Raw genomic sequence first — 16090 nt, forward strand, 5'->3', positions numbered from 1 at the left:
AAATTTACAAACGTTAAAGTTTATAAGCCTGTAAGATCTTAATAACAATGGCCTCAGTGTACCTTTGAACAAAGCCTTGAATCTCCCATGACTTATTCCAATAGATCACACGCATGTGACATATGTAGACCCTATCTAGAAGACTAACAAGATTTTTCATGTCATTGATGAGCCTAACAATTCCCATGTTGTGAGAATTAACCTTGTTTGGATCCTTTGACATCTTGTGAACATGTCTTTTTCTATTGTGAGGATTAAACTTTGTTTGGATCGTTCAACATCTCTAGAACATGTATTTTTCTAACCAAATGCTTCAACAATGCAAGCCTTGTTTGATTCGGTCTTGGTATAAAGAGCATGCATGGGTAACAAATCTTCTATCCCTTAATCTCCTCTTTGGAGCCCCACCAATTGCAAGAAGGGAGTCCACTTTTTGTTGCTTCCGCTTTTGTTCTTAAAATCCCAATGGCATCTTCTTAAATATGACATAGATGCTTCTACCATTGCATGCTTCAACAAACATTCTCTACTTGAAATGAATTGATATTTGCATGCAAGGGCCACCTCCATCTGTAAAGGTTGCAACACCTTAGAAAATCATATTTCATGCTACTATTGCATCTCTTGGAATTTTCATTAGCTATGAAAATAACCGCCTTCACTTCTACATTTTTCTAAGCACCGATGTATTGTGATATCAAGCATATCAATATGCCCATGACCAACAAAATGCAAAAACTCAATCATATTTTGAATGGAGGTGGTAGAGAAGATCAAGTGGGTAGATCCTACCATCTCTCTATACGTTGATGTTTTTCTAATGTCTTGCTTTCAACCATACAAACATTGACAACTTGGCCACTCATGGAACTCTTAAGGGTTACATAAATAGGAATAAGATATACATGTAATCTCAACTTAGGAGGCTATAGTTGGTGATGTCTTTGAAAGGTATCTTCACACCAAGAAGAAGCAATCCAAGAGAAGATCACTTAAATGCTAGATTTCAAATGAAAGATCAATTTAAGAGGAAAGGAGAAGGAGAAGTACAAGGAAAAGGAAAAGGAGGAGATGGTGCAGATGTTGTAGCTTTCTATTTGCTAAATGTTACTATGATTTGTACTACGATAGAGGTATTTTCTTATGTAGATGCTATAGAGAATACCATGCCCGTCCACTCCTATTGTGAAGAGGGTGAAAAAACTATGTAGGTAGATGCTATACACAACCCCTCCACCTAGTCTCCAGGGTAAAAAATAGTTGTACGTGGAGACACTCTAAGAAATGTTTGGTCTTCCAAATAAGAGAGGTCAACTATGCAATTAACAATGAAAGGGATTTCTAAAGCCTGCTTGAGCCAAAACCACTTTTCAAAATATCCCTACTCTTTTGTAAAAATCTCACTAGACTAAGTTGGCAAAACTAAAGCCTAGCAAAGCTTAGTAAATCCACACATGTCTAAAGTGATGGATAATTATTGGAGGGGGAGTATTGGAAGAAGCTAATAATTAACCATCATCATTAGAGTGAGAAAAGGATTAAAGGTTATTTGTGAAAGAATCAAGGATTTATCCTAGCTACATTCACCACAAAGTATATGCCAAGAGTAACCACCTTTTTCCTATATTCAAGGAGATAATTGTGGGGAGAATAGAGGGCATTTGAATGATTCTCTAGCTACTCAAAAACTCAAGTTTCTTCATTCCTCATGGCTTGTACTGGAAGCCTATTTTGAATGAAGTACTCTTGTTTATGATAATCCCTTATGTCATTAGACTTAATCATTTCTCATTAGCTTAACTCTTATTGCTTAGTGTGTTTACCATGCTTAACCACCATGTCTAATCATCATTTTTTTCCACCCTAAGCTCTCCTAAACCACAACCCTACACTCTTTGCATAAGAAAGATAATCATAAAGTGACCACAGAAGATGTGTTGAAGACCACAACCTTGGTTTTACCCAAATCATCCGAAAGACCTCTCTCTCATTGCTGTAAATTATGTTCTCTGCATCCAAGTGTTTCTCCAAACGCTCAAGCTGAATCTGAGATTAAGACAATTTTGTCAGCATATAACAATATGGACACTACTATCCGGACCAGTGCTGATGAGCCTCTACGTCAGAAACTATCCACAAATACTGCAATCTCATCAATGTATAGACCAAAGAGTGTAGAGTGGGCAGCCCTGCTTAACCCCCATCAATAGTCTTACATATGTATCCCAAGAGTCCACAAGGTGCACGTACTTGGCCAAATACTACCTCATATAGTGCCATCACATCCCATATCATATCTTGTGAGACTTGGAGCTCCTACAAGCGTCCTATCAATGGGATCAAGGGACGAAGTCAATGACTTTGCGAAAATCCAGAAAGTAGCAATGCACGTCCCTTCCATGACCTTGCCTCCTCTATGATAACTAGTAAAGTAGAGATATGGTCCAAAGTGGGGAAGTTTCTTTTGAAGCCTACATGGCTTGATACTCCATTTCCCATCCTATCTATCATAGACCTCATCATGTCCTCTAGTACTACTACATATATCTTTTTCATTGTGGGGCCAACTTGATAGTAACGTAGTTACTTGGGTCCATGGGGTCTCTCGCTTTGTGGATGGGGATGATGGTGTTAGTGGTCCAACTTCTTGGTTAAAAAGCTTTAAGAGAATGGGAGCCAATACGTGGTGCATGTGGGCAAAGTGTTCTACACATAGATCCTCATAATCTTTTGCTTTCCCACTACGCATCTTTTTAAGTGCTATTGAGAGAGAGAGAGAGAGAGAGAGTATTTTGCAAGTATGTTTTAAATTTTTTATGTAAGTAAAAATATTTCTTTGTTTAACTTATTAAAGAATTGAAACAAATAGCTTAGACTAATCCCAAACAACTAAGAATAGTACTTCCAACATGTGTGACTGTCAGTAGACATCGATAGACATGACCACCACCATACTTCATGCATGCATTTTAGAAGAAAAGTTGCTCTTGTACGCAAGCTTTGACATAATAAACACACTAGCTAGACACCAATACAAACAAGTTTCAAATTTCTTTGGCTTTTAATGTAGTTTATTTATGATCTAACTTCATTCATCTCAAGGATGCTAACTTCTAGTACACCGCATGGTGTTGGTGGTTTGGTTTAATGTTGGCTAAAACATCTTTTTGTACAAATCCTTCAACTTATGACTTCAATCTTTTTCTTCGAAAAATTTTGATCCAAATAATAATTAAGGGACATCAAAGTTATGTTTTTTTTTTCGAAAAAATATGAGCAAAATGAAAATCTTGCAGGTCCATTGTATATAGTTTGCAAGTTTCTTGGTTTGGTTATCAACACTAACTCTCTCTCTCTTTCTCTCTCTTCGTAATAGAAGATATATTACCAAAAATTACTTTATACATAGCCACATGGCCGCCATGTGATGTACTAGCTTTCCCTCACTAATTACTTCGAACCACAAGTGTAGCTCAGAGTACCCTCACCCAATATATAACCATGTCATTCTCCACCAAATGAGCTGACCACAAGGAAGAGACTTGCCACAATAGTAGCCCTTTTACACGACCTATGTGAGCTGTAATACCAACCTTTGCATCACATATGAAGGCATTTCTAGTTAATCAGATATGCCACAAACCTGTCCACCTTAAAAAAATGAAATAAAACTAAATGTTCTAGGTTATCCAGTCCATTCGGAATCTTGCCAGAAATCCAGTCTTTAATCTTTACGGTCCTATCACAACAGAATCCATACGCGAGAAAAGAAATCCCACGCCTTTTTTGCCACCGGACATGAAATAAAAAGATGCGGACATATTTCCAAGCATGTAGTACAAAACACATAATTACCAAAAGTAATCCACCGCTTTCACAACTGGTTCCCCAATGGTAGGCCTCCAACTAGTATACGCCATAAGAACACTTTCCCTTGATATAGAATCTTAGACCACGAGCCCTGTAAGATTACTTTCTTCCACTAGGCCCTACTTCCCCTAATGTTCTATACTCTATTCGCCTTCTTAGTGATTCTCTCTCTCTCTCTCTCTCTCTCTCTCTCTCTCTCTACAAAGGCAAGCCCCCATCTGTCTTGGGACTAATTTGGATGTGAAATTTTTGCCACGATTTTAACAAGGAATGTGATTTACCCATCATTGAACACAATTACCATAAAGTTCTATATCTGAACAGAAACAAGGTCAAGCATATAGTAATGTTAACAAGGTCGACTGTAAAGTCAACAAGGTCAAGCATATAGTAATGTTAACAAGGTCGACTGTAAAGTCAACAAGGTCAGGTTTAGTATCATCTTTAACTCCTATTGGATGCCTGGTCATTACTTTTATCATTATTGAGACATCATTTTACTTTTCCCAACACTAAAGGTAATCAGGAAAAAAAGGCCATTTATGATTGTCATTCAATTAGGCTTTCACATAAGAGAAATTTCTCCCACTCTTGCACATACAAGTAAATCCTCTACTTCATTTCATTATATTTCAATGTTGAGGCTGCTGTTGAGAGGGAATTATGAGTTACATGCACTGATGGGCTGAAATTTGGGCTGAAATTTGTTGCTCAATTGGTCTGAGCTTGGGTGTTCAACTTCACTGGCATAGCATAGACAAACCATGGAACAGCATCCCCACCTGTTCGCACAAAAGTGAAGGTGCTGGTGTATGTATTATAATTCACATCCTCATACAAAACAATGTGCTGAGGTTTTTGTCACTCCTCAAGACAAAAACCATGATGAAGAGTATCATGCAATGAGCAAAAGATAAGCCAGTGTGGTCCTGCTTCGTTCTGATAGTCAAAACTGTTTCAACTGCCTTGGAAAGTGGTAGCAGTACATGCTCATGGGCTTCCGAGCAAAGGGAGGCAGCCGACAATTAGAATAGAATTTGTGGCATGGGATTTCAGAAAGTCCTGCCAATAAGGGTTGCACTGATGTGAAGGACTTGGTTAAGAGAAATCGCAGTACTGAAGTGTCAAGTGTTTTGAGGTTTGCTTTGCTGCAGCCACTCTTTCAATTAAATACCTTCAATGCTGCTGTCAAACCCTTGGGTGCACTGAGATGAGCAGTAGTTTGACAGCCAAATACCCTCATTCACCTGTGGTCAGCCATCAATTGCAAATAGAGACCCTCCTAAGAGCATTTGCTCCTTCCTGCGCCCAAAGAAGATCACCATTGCTAAAATCAACCCCTTATGATGCTTCAAACCTTGGCTTCCAAATCCTTGCTTTGACAAAGCTCCCAGCTTGTTCTCACATGATGGAAACGGAAATCTTTGCATCCATTAATATCATTTACCTTAATAACTGTACTGCTTTTTAACTTCAACCTGTGAAACTTTATATACCACACCCATTCACTCTGTGCAGTTGTACTGCAGTGCATCCACCAAGATATATACATACACTTGCACGAGTGGGAAGAGGATGCAGCTTCCTGGTGCCTCAGGAAGCAGAAGCCTTAACCTAGCTTCCAGTTCCCAACTAAAAAGAAAGAATTTGCCAAAATGGAGAGCACATATTGAAGGATAGTAGGTCCAAATGCAGAATTCCTGACATCAACTCCATAAATGTTTCACGGTGGAAAAGCCTGCACAAGGTGCAAAAATTGCCATGTAGCATGGAGCTTACAAAGAAATTGTGGGGCGGGTATCCCTTGCCTACCTCCACAAATCCTGCCTTCTCCCTCCTGGCCTCTTATGTGCATATGAGCCCACCAATGTGGATAAGCCACGCTGCTAGAAATAACCCAGAATTGATGCTTCCGCTTTCAATGGGGAAGAGCTCTTCCACCACAATGCCCATATATTTATCCATAAACTGAAGCCATCAGATTAGACTCAACCTCAATAAACAATCCGGTAAAAATCTTTGCATTAAGATCCCACAATATGGGCAGGTTGGTTCCACATCTTTAAATAAAACAAAAGACTCCTGCAACTGTTCAAGCGCATGCCTTGAAGACAGTGAGAGAAAGGTCCTGGAGGTCTGTTTTGAGGCCCAACGAGCACAGCAGTTGCAAAACCAAAGGGAATGGGGTGGGCAGATTTCAAAGGTGACTGAACAACGAGAAATCTTGTGGTGTTGATTGCCTTGACATTCACCGGCTTCTTCTGAGAGAAATGGAACCTTGGCCTTGCAAATGCTGCACAATTCTTCTTGGGCATACCCTTTTCTGCAATATGACACATAAAGCTCTTATGAAAAAAATACCACACGCTGAATAGCAAAGTGCAGAAGGCTATCTAAGATATAGAGTAACAAGACAAGTTTTGCAACTTGGAAACTCACAAGCTTTGGGCAACCCTTTGCGCTTCATTCAGTAGTTGAGGTGAAATCCTTGAAGAGTTAGCTACAGCCCACTGCAGCATGCATGTAACACCAAAACAATCCACAAGCTCATCATCCTTGCTGCTTTCTCTGCATCTCTGCAAGCTCAACAGTGCTGAGCTTAGGGCCAAGTGTACAAGGCGCTCCCTAAGCTCATGCTCCACGTCCAAAAAAAAACTCTGCCAGCTCTTTTCAGGAAATCCAAAAGTGCTGTTCGAGGGACCATTGCAGATCAGCGAGTCCAATACTGTGGATGTCTTATGACCCACTGACAGAAATAGACGTTTGAATATCACATACACAATCTGCAGGCACCGGCAACTAGCATTTGAGAGGTTCTGTTTATAGCTCTTTGAGGACACCAGAAAGGTGTCATCATGAGAATCAGAGTTCACCAATCCCAAGCTTAAGAGCCATTTGGAAACAACCAAGTTGACAAATCCTCTTCCAATGGCAGATGACAGAGAGGCCAGGCATGCGATGATGTCCCAAAGGACCAATTTATGGCTTGTATTTTCAAAATGATGGAGAGCTGCAAGTATATGTGACTCCCATTGAACCCAGTTGGTATCAGGAATACCAAGTTTGACACCATGTGCTGTTGCCACTGGATTATGCGCAGGCAATGCATTGTAATGTTGACTTCCAACCCAATAAACCTGCGCCACAGCTTTCATAGCCCTGTAAAGGAAGAAAAGGATTAGAGACGCAACCCGGCATCTTTGAAATGGACTTGATTTCTTGCAACCTTCTAAAAAGACATCAGAGCAGGTCTAGAAACATTAGCTACATTGTCCAAGTGTATCTGCCTCTCTCACCTACCACACAAGTTGCTGGTTCCTCTTCCAAGCTTCAACCTGATCACTAGTTTCAAAAGGCCCTCCTCAAGATATTGTGGCTAGATCCCTTCTTGGGCCTCCCACATGGGTGGTACACTGGTACACATGCCACTGGCTGAGGGATTTGTCAGAATGCACAGCGGAAATGAAGACAACTGCTGTAGAGAGCAAAATGCAGATGAGAGAGGAAGAGAGAAGCTGTATAAACTCTGTATATACATTAGAAAAATCCCGGAATGGTACAATGGCAAGTGTGGGGGGCAAGGGGCCATTTTATATGGCCCCAGGCTGCTGGTCGGCCAGCCCAAAACAGGCCGACAGCAGCCAGATGCTCACGACCAGCAACAGTAGCCCACGAGCAGCAAAAAAACAAGTCAACCAGGCAACCTGCAGTCGGCCAGTGCTGCAGATCAGGTCGGGTAGCAACTCAGCAGTCGGCCAGCATCTGATACAGCCGGCATGCTCCCCACACCCAGGAAAAATGGGAAAAATATATGGAGAGAGAAAATGGGGGAACACCAAAACTAGGCGGGCACACCCACAACAGAGCCACAAGCAGCCCGATACTCTGCATCCGTAGACGACAAGGCAATAGTTGGCTGCCTCTTGCTGCTCAATGAAACAACTCCTGAGCCAAGGGTAAAACTGTAGCATGATGTAGATCTCCTCGTGTCTAGCTCTCCTCCCCAATCTGAGTCACTCCAACCTTGGAGTCCAGACTCGGTTCTTTGTTTCCCCTCCAATGTCGTAGAAGAGTCCAAGATCCTTCATACCCTACAGATACCGCAAGATCCGCAATCATGCGTTCCAATGAGACTTCAAAGGCATCTGCATGAATGAGCTCAACAACCCCATAGAAAAGCTCAAGTCCAATCTGGTGTTCAGCAACTAGATCAATGAACCAACCAGCTTCCGATAAAGAGAGGCATCAACCGGCTCACAAGGATCATTCACTATAAGCTTCGTGTTCAGGTCCATCAGTGACGTGATAGGCTTGCAGTTCTCCATCCCAAAGGCCTCAAGCAACTCATGAACATACCGCTGCTGAGAGACAAAGAACCCCCTCTGGGTCTGCTAGATCTCCAATCCCAAGAACAAGTGGAGCAAGCCTAAGTCGGTTATCTCAAACTCCTTTGACAAGGCAGCCTTCGTCACTGCAATGTGCTCCACATGACCGCCAGTGAGAATGAGGTCATCCACATAAAGGATGATCAACATGACCAAACCGCGTTCTTGAAAGAGATACAAGTTAGGATCTGCAACTGATCTCTAAAATCCAATCCGTAGAAAGAAGGAATCAATCTTCTGATTCCAAGCCCTGGGAGCCTGCTTAAGACCATTCAAGGCCTTTTGGAGGCTGCTCAACATACACCTCCTGCAAGTCACCATTAAGGAACGCAGATTTAACATCCATCTGATATATGGACCACCGCTGAGAACGGTCCAAATCGTGGTCATCCTCACTATCGGTGCAAAGGTATCCTCATAGTCAATGCCAGGCCGCTGAGCATAACCCTTAGCCACAAGTTTGGCTTTGTGTTTGTCCACCGACCCATCTGACGTATACTTGGGTCTTAAAGACCATATTGACACCAATGACTGGCCGTTTTGACAGCCTTGGAACCAACTCCCAAGTTTTATTCTTCTCTATGGCATCCAGTTCCACTTGCATGGCTTTCCTCCAAGTATCCTATGAAAGGGCTTCCTTTACAGAAGTGGGCTCTTTGTCCCACATGATACGAGACATCAAAGCATAGTTTACCCCTTAAGAGCTCCGCTGAATGACTTTTGTCACGAACTCTATGAGATCTTCAAGGTCCGTCCTCTGTGGTCCACTTGAAGAAAAACAATAACACCCGACTCCCGAAGGGTATCTAACAACCACCTGGGTACTCCAACAGAATGCAGAGCCTCTTGCTACTACAGGGGGGTCATCTCCAACCGTGGACTCAACCTCCTCAACTGACTGAGGCTGTCCAGCTGGAATAATCAACTGGGAATCATCATCAAACTCATCTGGGTCTCCAAGAAGTGGCGGCTCATCAACAGTGGAAGCTGGGACATGCTCATCAAAAACAAAATTTTTGCTGACAACAACCTCATTCCGCTCCGGGTCATATAACCTATATCCTTTGGAAAGAGAGTTATATCCCACAAAGACAAGCTTCTAGGACTTCGAGTCAAGCTTCCCCCTCTGCTTCTTTGGAATGTGAACATAGGCATCACTCCCAAACACACAGAAATGGAGGACATCTAGTTTCGTACCAAAATAAGCCTCAAAGGGAGTCATCTTTGGTACTCAAGTCGTCGGAGATCGGTTGAGGAAATGGACAGCCGTAGCCACAGCCTCTCCCCAAAGTGAACAAGCAAGATGACGATGCTCCAACATCGTCCTCACCATCTCCACCACAATCCGGTTCTTACGCTCAACCACTCCATTCTCTGAAGGCAAACCTGTATTGGCCAACTCCCGCTTGATGCCATGTTCCGCACAAAACCACACAAACTCATTGGAAGAAAACTTTCCTTCTTTGTCAGCCCGAAGAGTCTTTATCTGCAATCCAGACTCTTTCTCCACCGACTCTTTCTCCACCATCACATGCCACTCCTTGAACCGAACAAAAGCTTGGTCCTTCTGGGAAAGGAAATAAACACATGTGAATCTGCTACAATCATCAACAAGCAACATAAAATACAAAGAGCCTCCCAAGGATGGAGTCTACATAGGTCCACACAAATCAGTGTGTACCAACTCCAACGATTTCGAAGACGCCTAGAAGCCTGCTTCGGAAAAGATTCGTTGTGCTGCTTACTACGAATGCAAGAACTACAGCGTCCTTGCCTGCTGTCAACATTTGGCAAGCCAACCACCATATGGTCCCGAAAAGCCCGCCGCAACGCATCCACATTCAAGTGGCCAAACCGAAAGTGCCACAAGTCACCGATCTGAGTGCTTGTCAAAAAGGAAAGTGCTGAGAGTTTGTAGATATCGTTCTCCACTCCGCCTTCCCAAACAACCTGGCCTGTTTCTCTGTCCCGTAGAGCAACAGAATGCTCCTCAAACTCCACCCGGAAGCTAGTCTTGCAAACCTTATGCACTTACAATAGATGAAAACCAAGTGCGGGAACGTAAAGAACACGAGAGGAATGCTTTCCCCCTTTGCCATCGGGAATGATCTCCATCCTGCCCTCACTATGAATCGGTATAGTGGAATTGTCGAAAATGAAAATGCGACCTGACTACCGTTTAAGATCCTGTAAAAACTCACGAGAAGGAGTCATGTGCCTCGAAGCACCACTATATCAAGAATTCACTCCCGAGAAATCCCTGGCGGTGAAGCCAACTGCCTCCTCGCTCGAAGAAGATGAAGCATCTGTGTCCGAAATCTCCAAGTGCACAAAGGCTGGAGTCTTTGCAGCTGAAGCTGAAAAATCAGCACTCTTCCCGGTATTCCGCTTAGGACACTTTCTCCAATAGTGGCCTTTCTCGCCACAATCATTACAGGTCCGCTCGCGGCTCGGCCTTCAGTTTCTCACGATCTAAATCAGGCTTCTCGTCAGAAGACTTCTCCAATAAAGACTTCCCTTTGTCCTTATTGTTGTTGTTACGGCCTTTCGACCGTTGGCCAGTCAAGGCCTCAAAACCTTGGCCCTGTGGAGGGTTCGTAAAACGCTCTTCCTCGTCCAAGACCATAGGCACAAGCTCCTCCCACGTGATGGTGCTGAGCTTGCCACTGGTGATCAAAGAGGAGTAAAATGCTGAGTACTGAGAGGGCAAATGAGACAACAACGTGATGGCCATGTCCTCTGAAGATATCTCTTTCCCTGCCTGAAGAACCTCCTGCTAAAGAGCCTGCAACTTGTTGATGTGCTCCCGCATCGTCGCGACGACTTTGCAAGATTCATCACCCGCATCTGAACTTCCAAGGAGATCCACTTGATGGGTGATACCATGTTATACAAAGAAGCCAAATGCTGCCAAATCCCTCTGGCCAGCGTCATACACAACAACCCATTGAAGTCCTTCATGGGGGAAGAAAGAAAGGAGAAGGCACTAACCATAAGGGTAACAGGCGTTCCACTGAAATTTACGCTTGAGGATGATGTGAAAGTCTCGAGGGAAAAGTGATGATCATTACCAAGGATGTGGAAGATGCATGGAGTAGGGAAGAATACCAACAAAGACAAAACCCTGATAAATATGCCTGCCTTGAAATCTTCAGGAATAGGCGAAATCTAGGAGGAATCCACCTTCACGGAGAATAAAGGAAAAATGCAATCGTTAAGGTTCAAGAACTTAGAGAAGGGACAAAGGCAAATATGCTGTTTTTAGAGATGTTCAGTTCCACACTGGAGAGATGAGAAAGAAACCGGACATACTAGCCCTGCTGCACCTACCTCTCAGTCAATCACGTCTGCATGATTCGAGGAGATACATGACTGTTTGGAACTGCAATGGCACTACGTAGTCAGATGCAAGTAACTTCAGTGAAACCTACAAAGGAGGAGATGATGTCTTTTATACCGAGACACCAATGTCCAAAGAGGAATTACCCAAAGTGACTGGATATCATTGGGCCTCATCATTCAGGCAACAGACATGCACATCCAGTGGGGGTGTTCTTGGCCATGCTCTTCAGATTGCATCTCTGAGTATTTGTCTGTGGTGTTTGTAAAATAATAGAGGAGCATTTGTTCCACCGAATAAATACAGTGGAGATCGATTTCGGTGGGGACGGTATATGGAGTGCATGCTTTCTGGCTGTGGAGCGTATCGAAAGAGGGGGCAGGAGACTGAAAGTGTTGCCCAACACAGTGCAAGGCAGCCGAAACGAATTGAGAAGGGTATGTGAGCATGGAAGCATGTGCAGATGACGTGAGTTAGCAACATGGGACCAAGGCACGTAATTTTAGTGGCGCAAGGAGTGGGCGGTTGCAAGCTGGAAAGTGTGGAGAATGTGCGTTAATAGCAAGGTAGCAGGGTACCCATCAGAAACAAGATTGAGAAGCCTGATTTACACTGACCTTAGACTTGCAGGAGTCACAAGGAGGAGGGCTCAACTAGCTGACCTGAGAATGCTCTGTTGAGCTACTCGTCCTTACATTATCTTCTAAATGGCTGATTTGGTGCGTTTTTCTGCATTCTCAGCCCAAGTCAGTCCCATCTTTGCATCTACAGCAACAAAGCAAATACACCTCTATGATGGATGACTCTAGAGGGTTTTTTGGGACCCAATCTGGTGTTCTCTGTGCATCTCTCCCTCTCTTGCTCAGAAATTTTGGTTTGTGCAGCCATAAACAAGAAAGTGCAAGCACACGAGGTCAAGAACCAGGGTGACCTGCAGTCCGCCACCAAACCCCCCTTTATATATAGGTGTTGGTGGCTGCCTTTTACTGGTCGACTAGGGCTAGGAATGGCCCTCTCCATCTTCATGAAAAGACGTGCCTCTTTTGGGTACCCTACATTGGCCCCCCTGGGCGCCTACCAAACTTGGGCACTGGACATGTCCATGGCCCCCTTTCTGCGTGGCCAAAGAACTGTCCGCCACCATGCTATCCATCTCCCCTTAACTGTTGAGGATGCTAGATCAAAAAAACGTCTGGTTTACTGCTGCTTTGTGGATTTCTGCAAAGCTTTTGACATTGTCCTTCGTGGATTTCCACAAAGCTTTTAACATTAACTTTCGGGCACGACTCCTTAAGTACCTGTAGGATTTGGGCGTACCCTCAAAGATGATATGGGGCATTACAACACTTAATAAGTCACTTATAGGCCGGATCAGAGTTCCAGGAGGTCGCAGTGACAGGATATCTCTAACACAATTCAGGTGAAACAAGGCTCCCTAACTTTATTTGGGCTCTAGACTAATGAGATCTCTGATTTTGTTGACAGGCTAGCTGTCACACGTTCTCCTCTATCAGGCACCTTGACCCCCCTCATATTATATGTAGATGACATAGTGCTCATTTCAAATTCAACAAGAAGAGGCATCTGGATGCATTGCACACCTTTTGTGAGCAACGGTGTGACCTCATGGTTAACCTTGGGAAGACCAAGGTGATGATCTTTTCACACCTCTCAAAGACTCAGTAGCATCCAACTTCACCTACATGGGAGGTCCAGCATAACCTATGCATACCTAGCTCAATTTTCACCGTGCCGAGTTAGATTGACGAGAGACTATGCAGCACTAGCCCTCATCGAGAGCACTGCTTTCAGACACTTTCACAAACCTTGTAGGAGGACTGACAGGCTTCAGGTCATGATGTTCTCCTGCATGATCCGGAGCAAACTGTCGGTAGCACACTGTGTCATCCTGGCAGAGTTCAGGGCAGCCAGATGCACTTTCCCAAACAGAGACATACATACATCGCCTCCACAACCTAGACAGCCACAAGTTACCAAGGCTTGCTTGGGAGTCCTCTTGATGGCTAGCAGAGCAAGGGTACGAACGGCTATGGTATGCTAGAGTCACCCACTGATTCCTCACACAGTGACTCCATATGAACTGCCTACCACCTTTACAATACAACCTAGACGCCCCCTGCTTCCATCTCACCCTTCAAGATACCAACCAGAACCTCCAATCTGATCTCCTCGGCCTACACATCCACACCACATGGCTCGCACCCCTGGAGCTACCACGAAAGATGCAGTTCTTCGTTCTCCAGAGATCTTGAGGGTCACAGTGGATAGCTTCATTACGAGGCCAGATGCCTGCACAGATATGTGTAAAATGCCATGTGGACCGAGTCTCATCTCACGGCCTCAGAGTGTAGGACAAGGAAAGCAAAGAGCATTGCAAGGGAGGAGAGGAACTGTAGACAGGTCGAGATGGAGGAGTATTACATTTGCAGATGCCGAGTATACTATGAGATTCGAGGGGAATTCCAGTGCCTCTTCCAAGAGGGATTTAGAAACTCACTCCTGAGAGAGAAGATCCCAGCCACAGGACACCTCACAGCTGACCATCACTAGCTTCCTCTAGATACAGGGTGGTAGCACCAATGGTGAGTAACCAATAGAGGTACCTCAGCCTGCAGACCCACCCAGGAAGACTACTCCCCATGCAACACCGATCCACGGCCCAACTTGACTTCCTGCAGTCACCCGGGATGGTGTCTCTAGTTGCAGCACACTAGACGTCCAAGGCAGCCCTTTACACGGAAGCTCCATATGGAAGAGATTCTTTAGCGACATAGGGACACTCCCCACTCGGGGTGGACATGTCAAGCCTCTCAACAATCATAGACTCCCCTATGCTCCATATTCTGGATGGCTGAGGATCATGAGCTTTCCTTTGTATTGATATGAAGATGTATTTCACATGTATCTACATACTCACTGTGATGCTCACTATGATGATGATAAGATAAACATAGACCTAGTCTATCCTTTTGTATGGCTCAATATCCTTTAAGTCTCTTCCATGGCTCAATATCACATGGAATTATTGGGTTGTTTGAAGACGATATATAACTTTCTTCCTTTCTTTCTCTCTCAATGGACAAGCTAACACTATCATTCGAATTAACTAGATATTGACAGGAAGACAGTCATGGTGCCGCCTCTGTATCTGCAGGGGCATGGACTCTACACACCGGCCTTATACATGATGGTAGATTGCCTTGGGGCATGACTAATGCATGAAAACATAGAAGGAAAACACATTGTAGGCATTGTCGTGCATAGGTAAGAACTTGCCTTGATTGATACATCTGATCCAATAACTCCGTTGAAACCCCTCGTACCTATCAGAAAAACAGAGACAAATTAGCTTTAATTCCTCATTTCTGAATTCACAAGATGGCATCCCTAAGCTTGTGCCTGTTAAGATGCAAGTGCATGCTGAATCAGTTTCCACTTACTGTAGCTAGAGCAAGGCTTCCCTTTGACAAGCTCACACCAAAGTAACCATCCAATACAGAGTTTGGCAGCTGCATGAGATATGGTCAGCAAAGATAACACGGGTAGATAGAGACTCATTGAAGAGAAGACTTATATAATGTACTTACAGCAGTCGAATCCTCTAATGATTCGACATCAAGAGTGGATTCTTCTGGAAATGGTAGGGCCAGCAGCTCGCTTCCAGTGAACCTCCAAGCCTGTAAGCTGTTATCCTTCATAAACAACATTTGGGTTAGCGCTAATGAGACACTCATGTGGTTCCAGGTAAATCAATTAATGAACATGCAAAAAACATTAGCATTATGATGGAAACTTGAAAGATTCTAGCAGAGACCATGAATGACACAATGGTGGATTATTTTGCCTTTAAAATGTCTTGAATGGCAAGTGAGGAATGGGGTGGGAACTTGATGAGCCTTTAATGGATGAGAGACGAGGGAATATACGGAAGGCATGCAAGGCCACATGAGCTTTACCAGGAAAACTTGGCTTTTCAACTGAGTCAACATGTAATTTGAGACAATAAAGCAAGCAAAAAATCACTCCTACCAGAGGAGGGCAACACAAAACATAGGTCCATTGTCATATGCATCAGTCCTCAGATGCATGTGCAAAGACAGATGAGGACATGTACAGGGTCATCTAGGTGAGTTAGGGCTTAGTAAACCAGTTGAACACTCATGAAGGAACCTGACTGGCTCTATGGTTGGGCGGTGAGCTGGATGCTAGTGTCTATATGTTCTATGTTTTGGTTAATCGTAGGTGTCTACTAGACGGGGGTTTTACTTTGGTATCAGAGCCACACTGCTCGTACTAGGCTCGGAACAATTCATAAGGAGCAGAGGAGAATTCATCACTTGGATCTTCTAGACTCAGGGTCTATGGGCTGCTTTTCTTGTCTTCCAAGGCCCGCTACGCCTCTCCTTTGCACTTCATCCCCATATAGATGCATGATGCTCGGCACGAGCCCAGCATACCTCCAAAGCCCCTAGGG

General features: G+C 43.9%; 1 protein-coding gene across 1 annotated transcript in view; it reads right to left on the reverse strand.

Annotated features, from left to right (window-relative positions):
- Positions 1–4392: 4392 nt before the first annotated feature.
- The window catches only part of LOC147620471 (Transducin/WD40 repeat-like superfamily protein), a 78687-nt gene continuing 66989 nt past the window's right edge, over positions 4393–16090 (reverse strand). The window contains exons 13-17 of the mRNA XM_086824696.1: positions 15204–15308; positions 15057–15125; positions 14893–14939; positions 6310–7029; positions 4393–6193 (exon numbers count right to left, since the gene is read on the reverse strand). Coding sequence (XP_086680822.1) covers positions 5848–6193; positions 6310–7029; positions 14893–14939; positions 15057–15125; positions 15204–15308 — 1287 coding nt within the window. The 3' untranslated portion in view covers positions 4393–5847. The remainder of the gene's footprint in view (positions 6194–6309; positions 7030–14892; positions 14940–15056; positions 15126–15203; positions 15309–16090) is intronic.

Source organism: Cibotium barometz, chromosome 31 (assembly GCF_041138505.1).
Source record: "Cibotium barometz isolate CiBa-2024 chromosome 31, ASM4113850v1, whole genome shotgun sequence".
Lineage (NCBI taxonomy): Eukaryota > Viridiplantae > Streptophyta > Polypodiopsida > Cyatheales > Cibotiaceae > Cibotium > Cibotium barometz.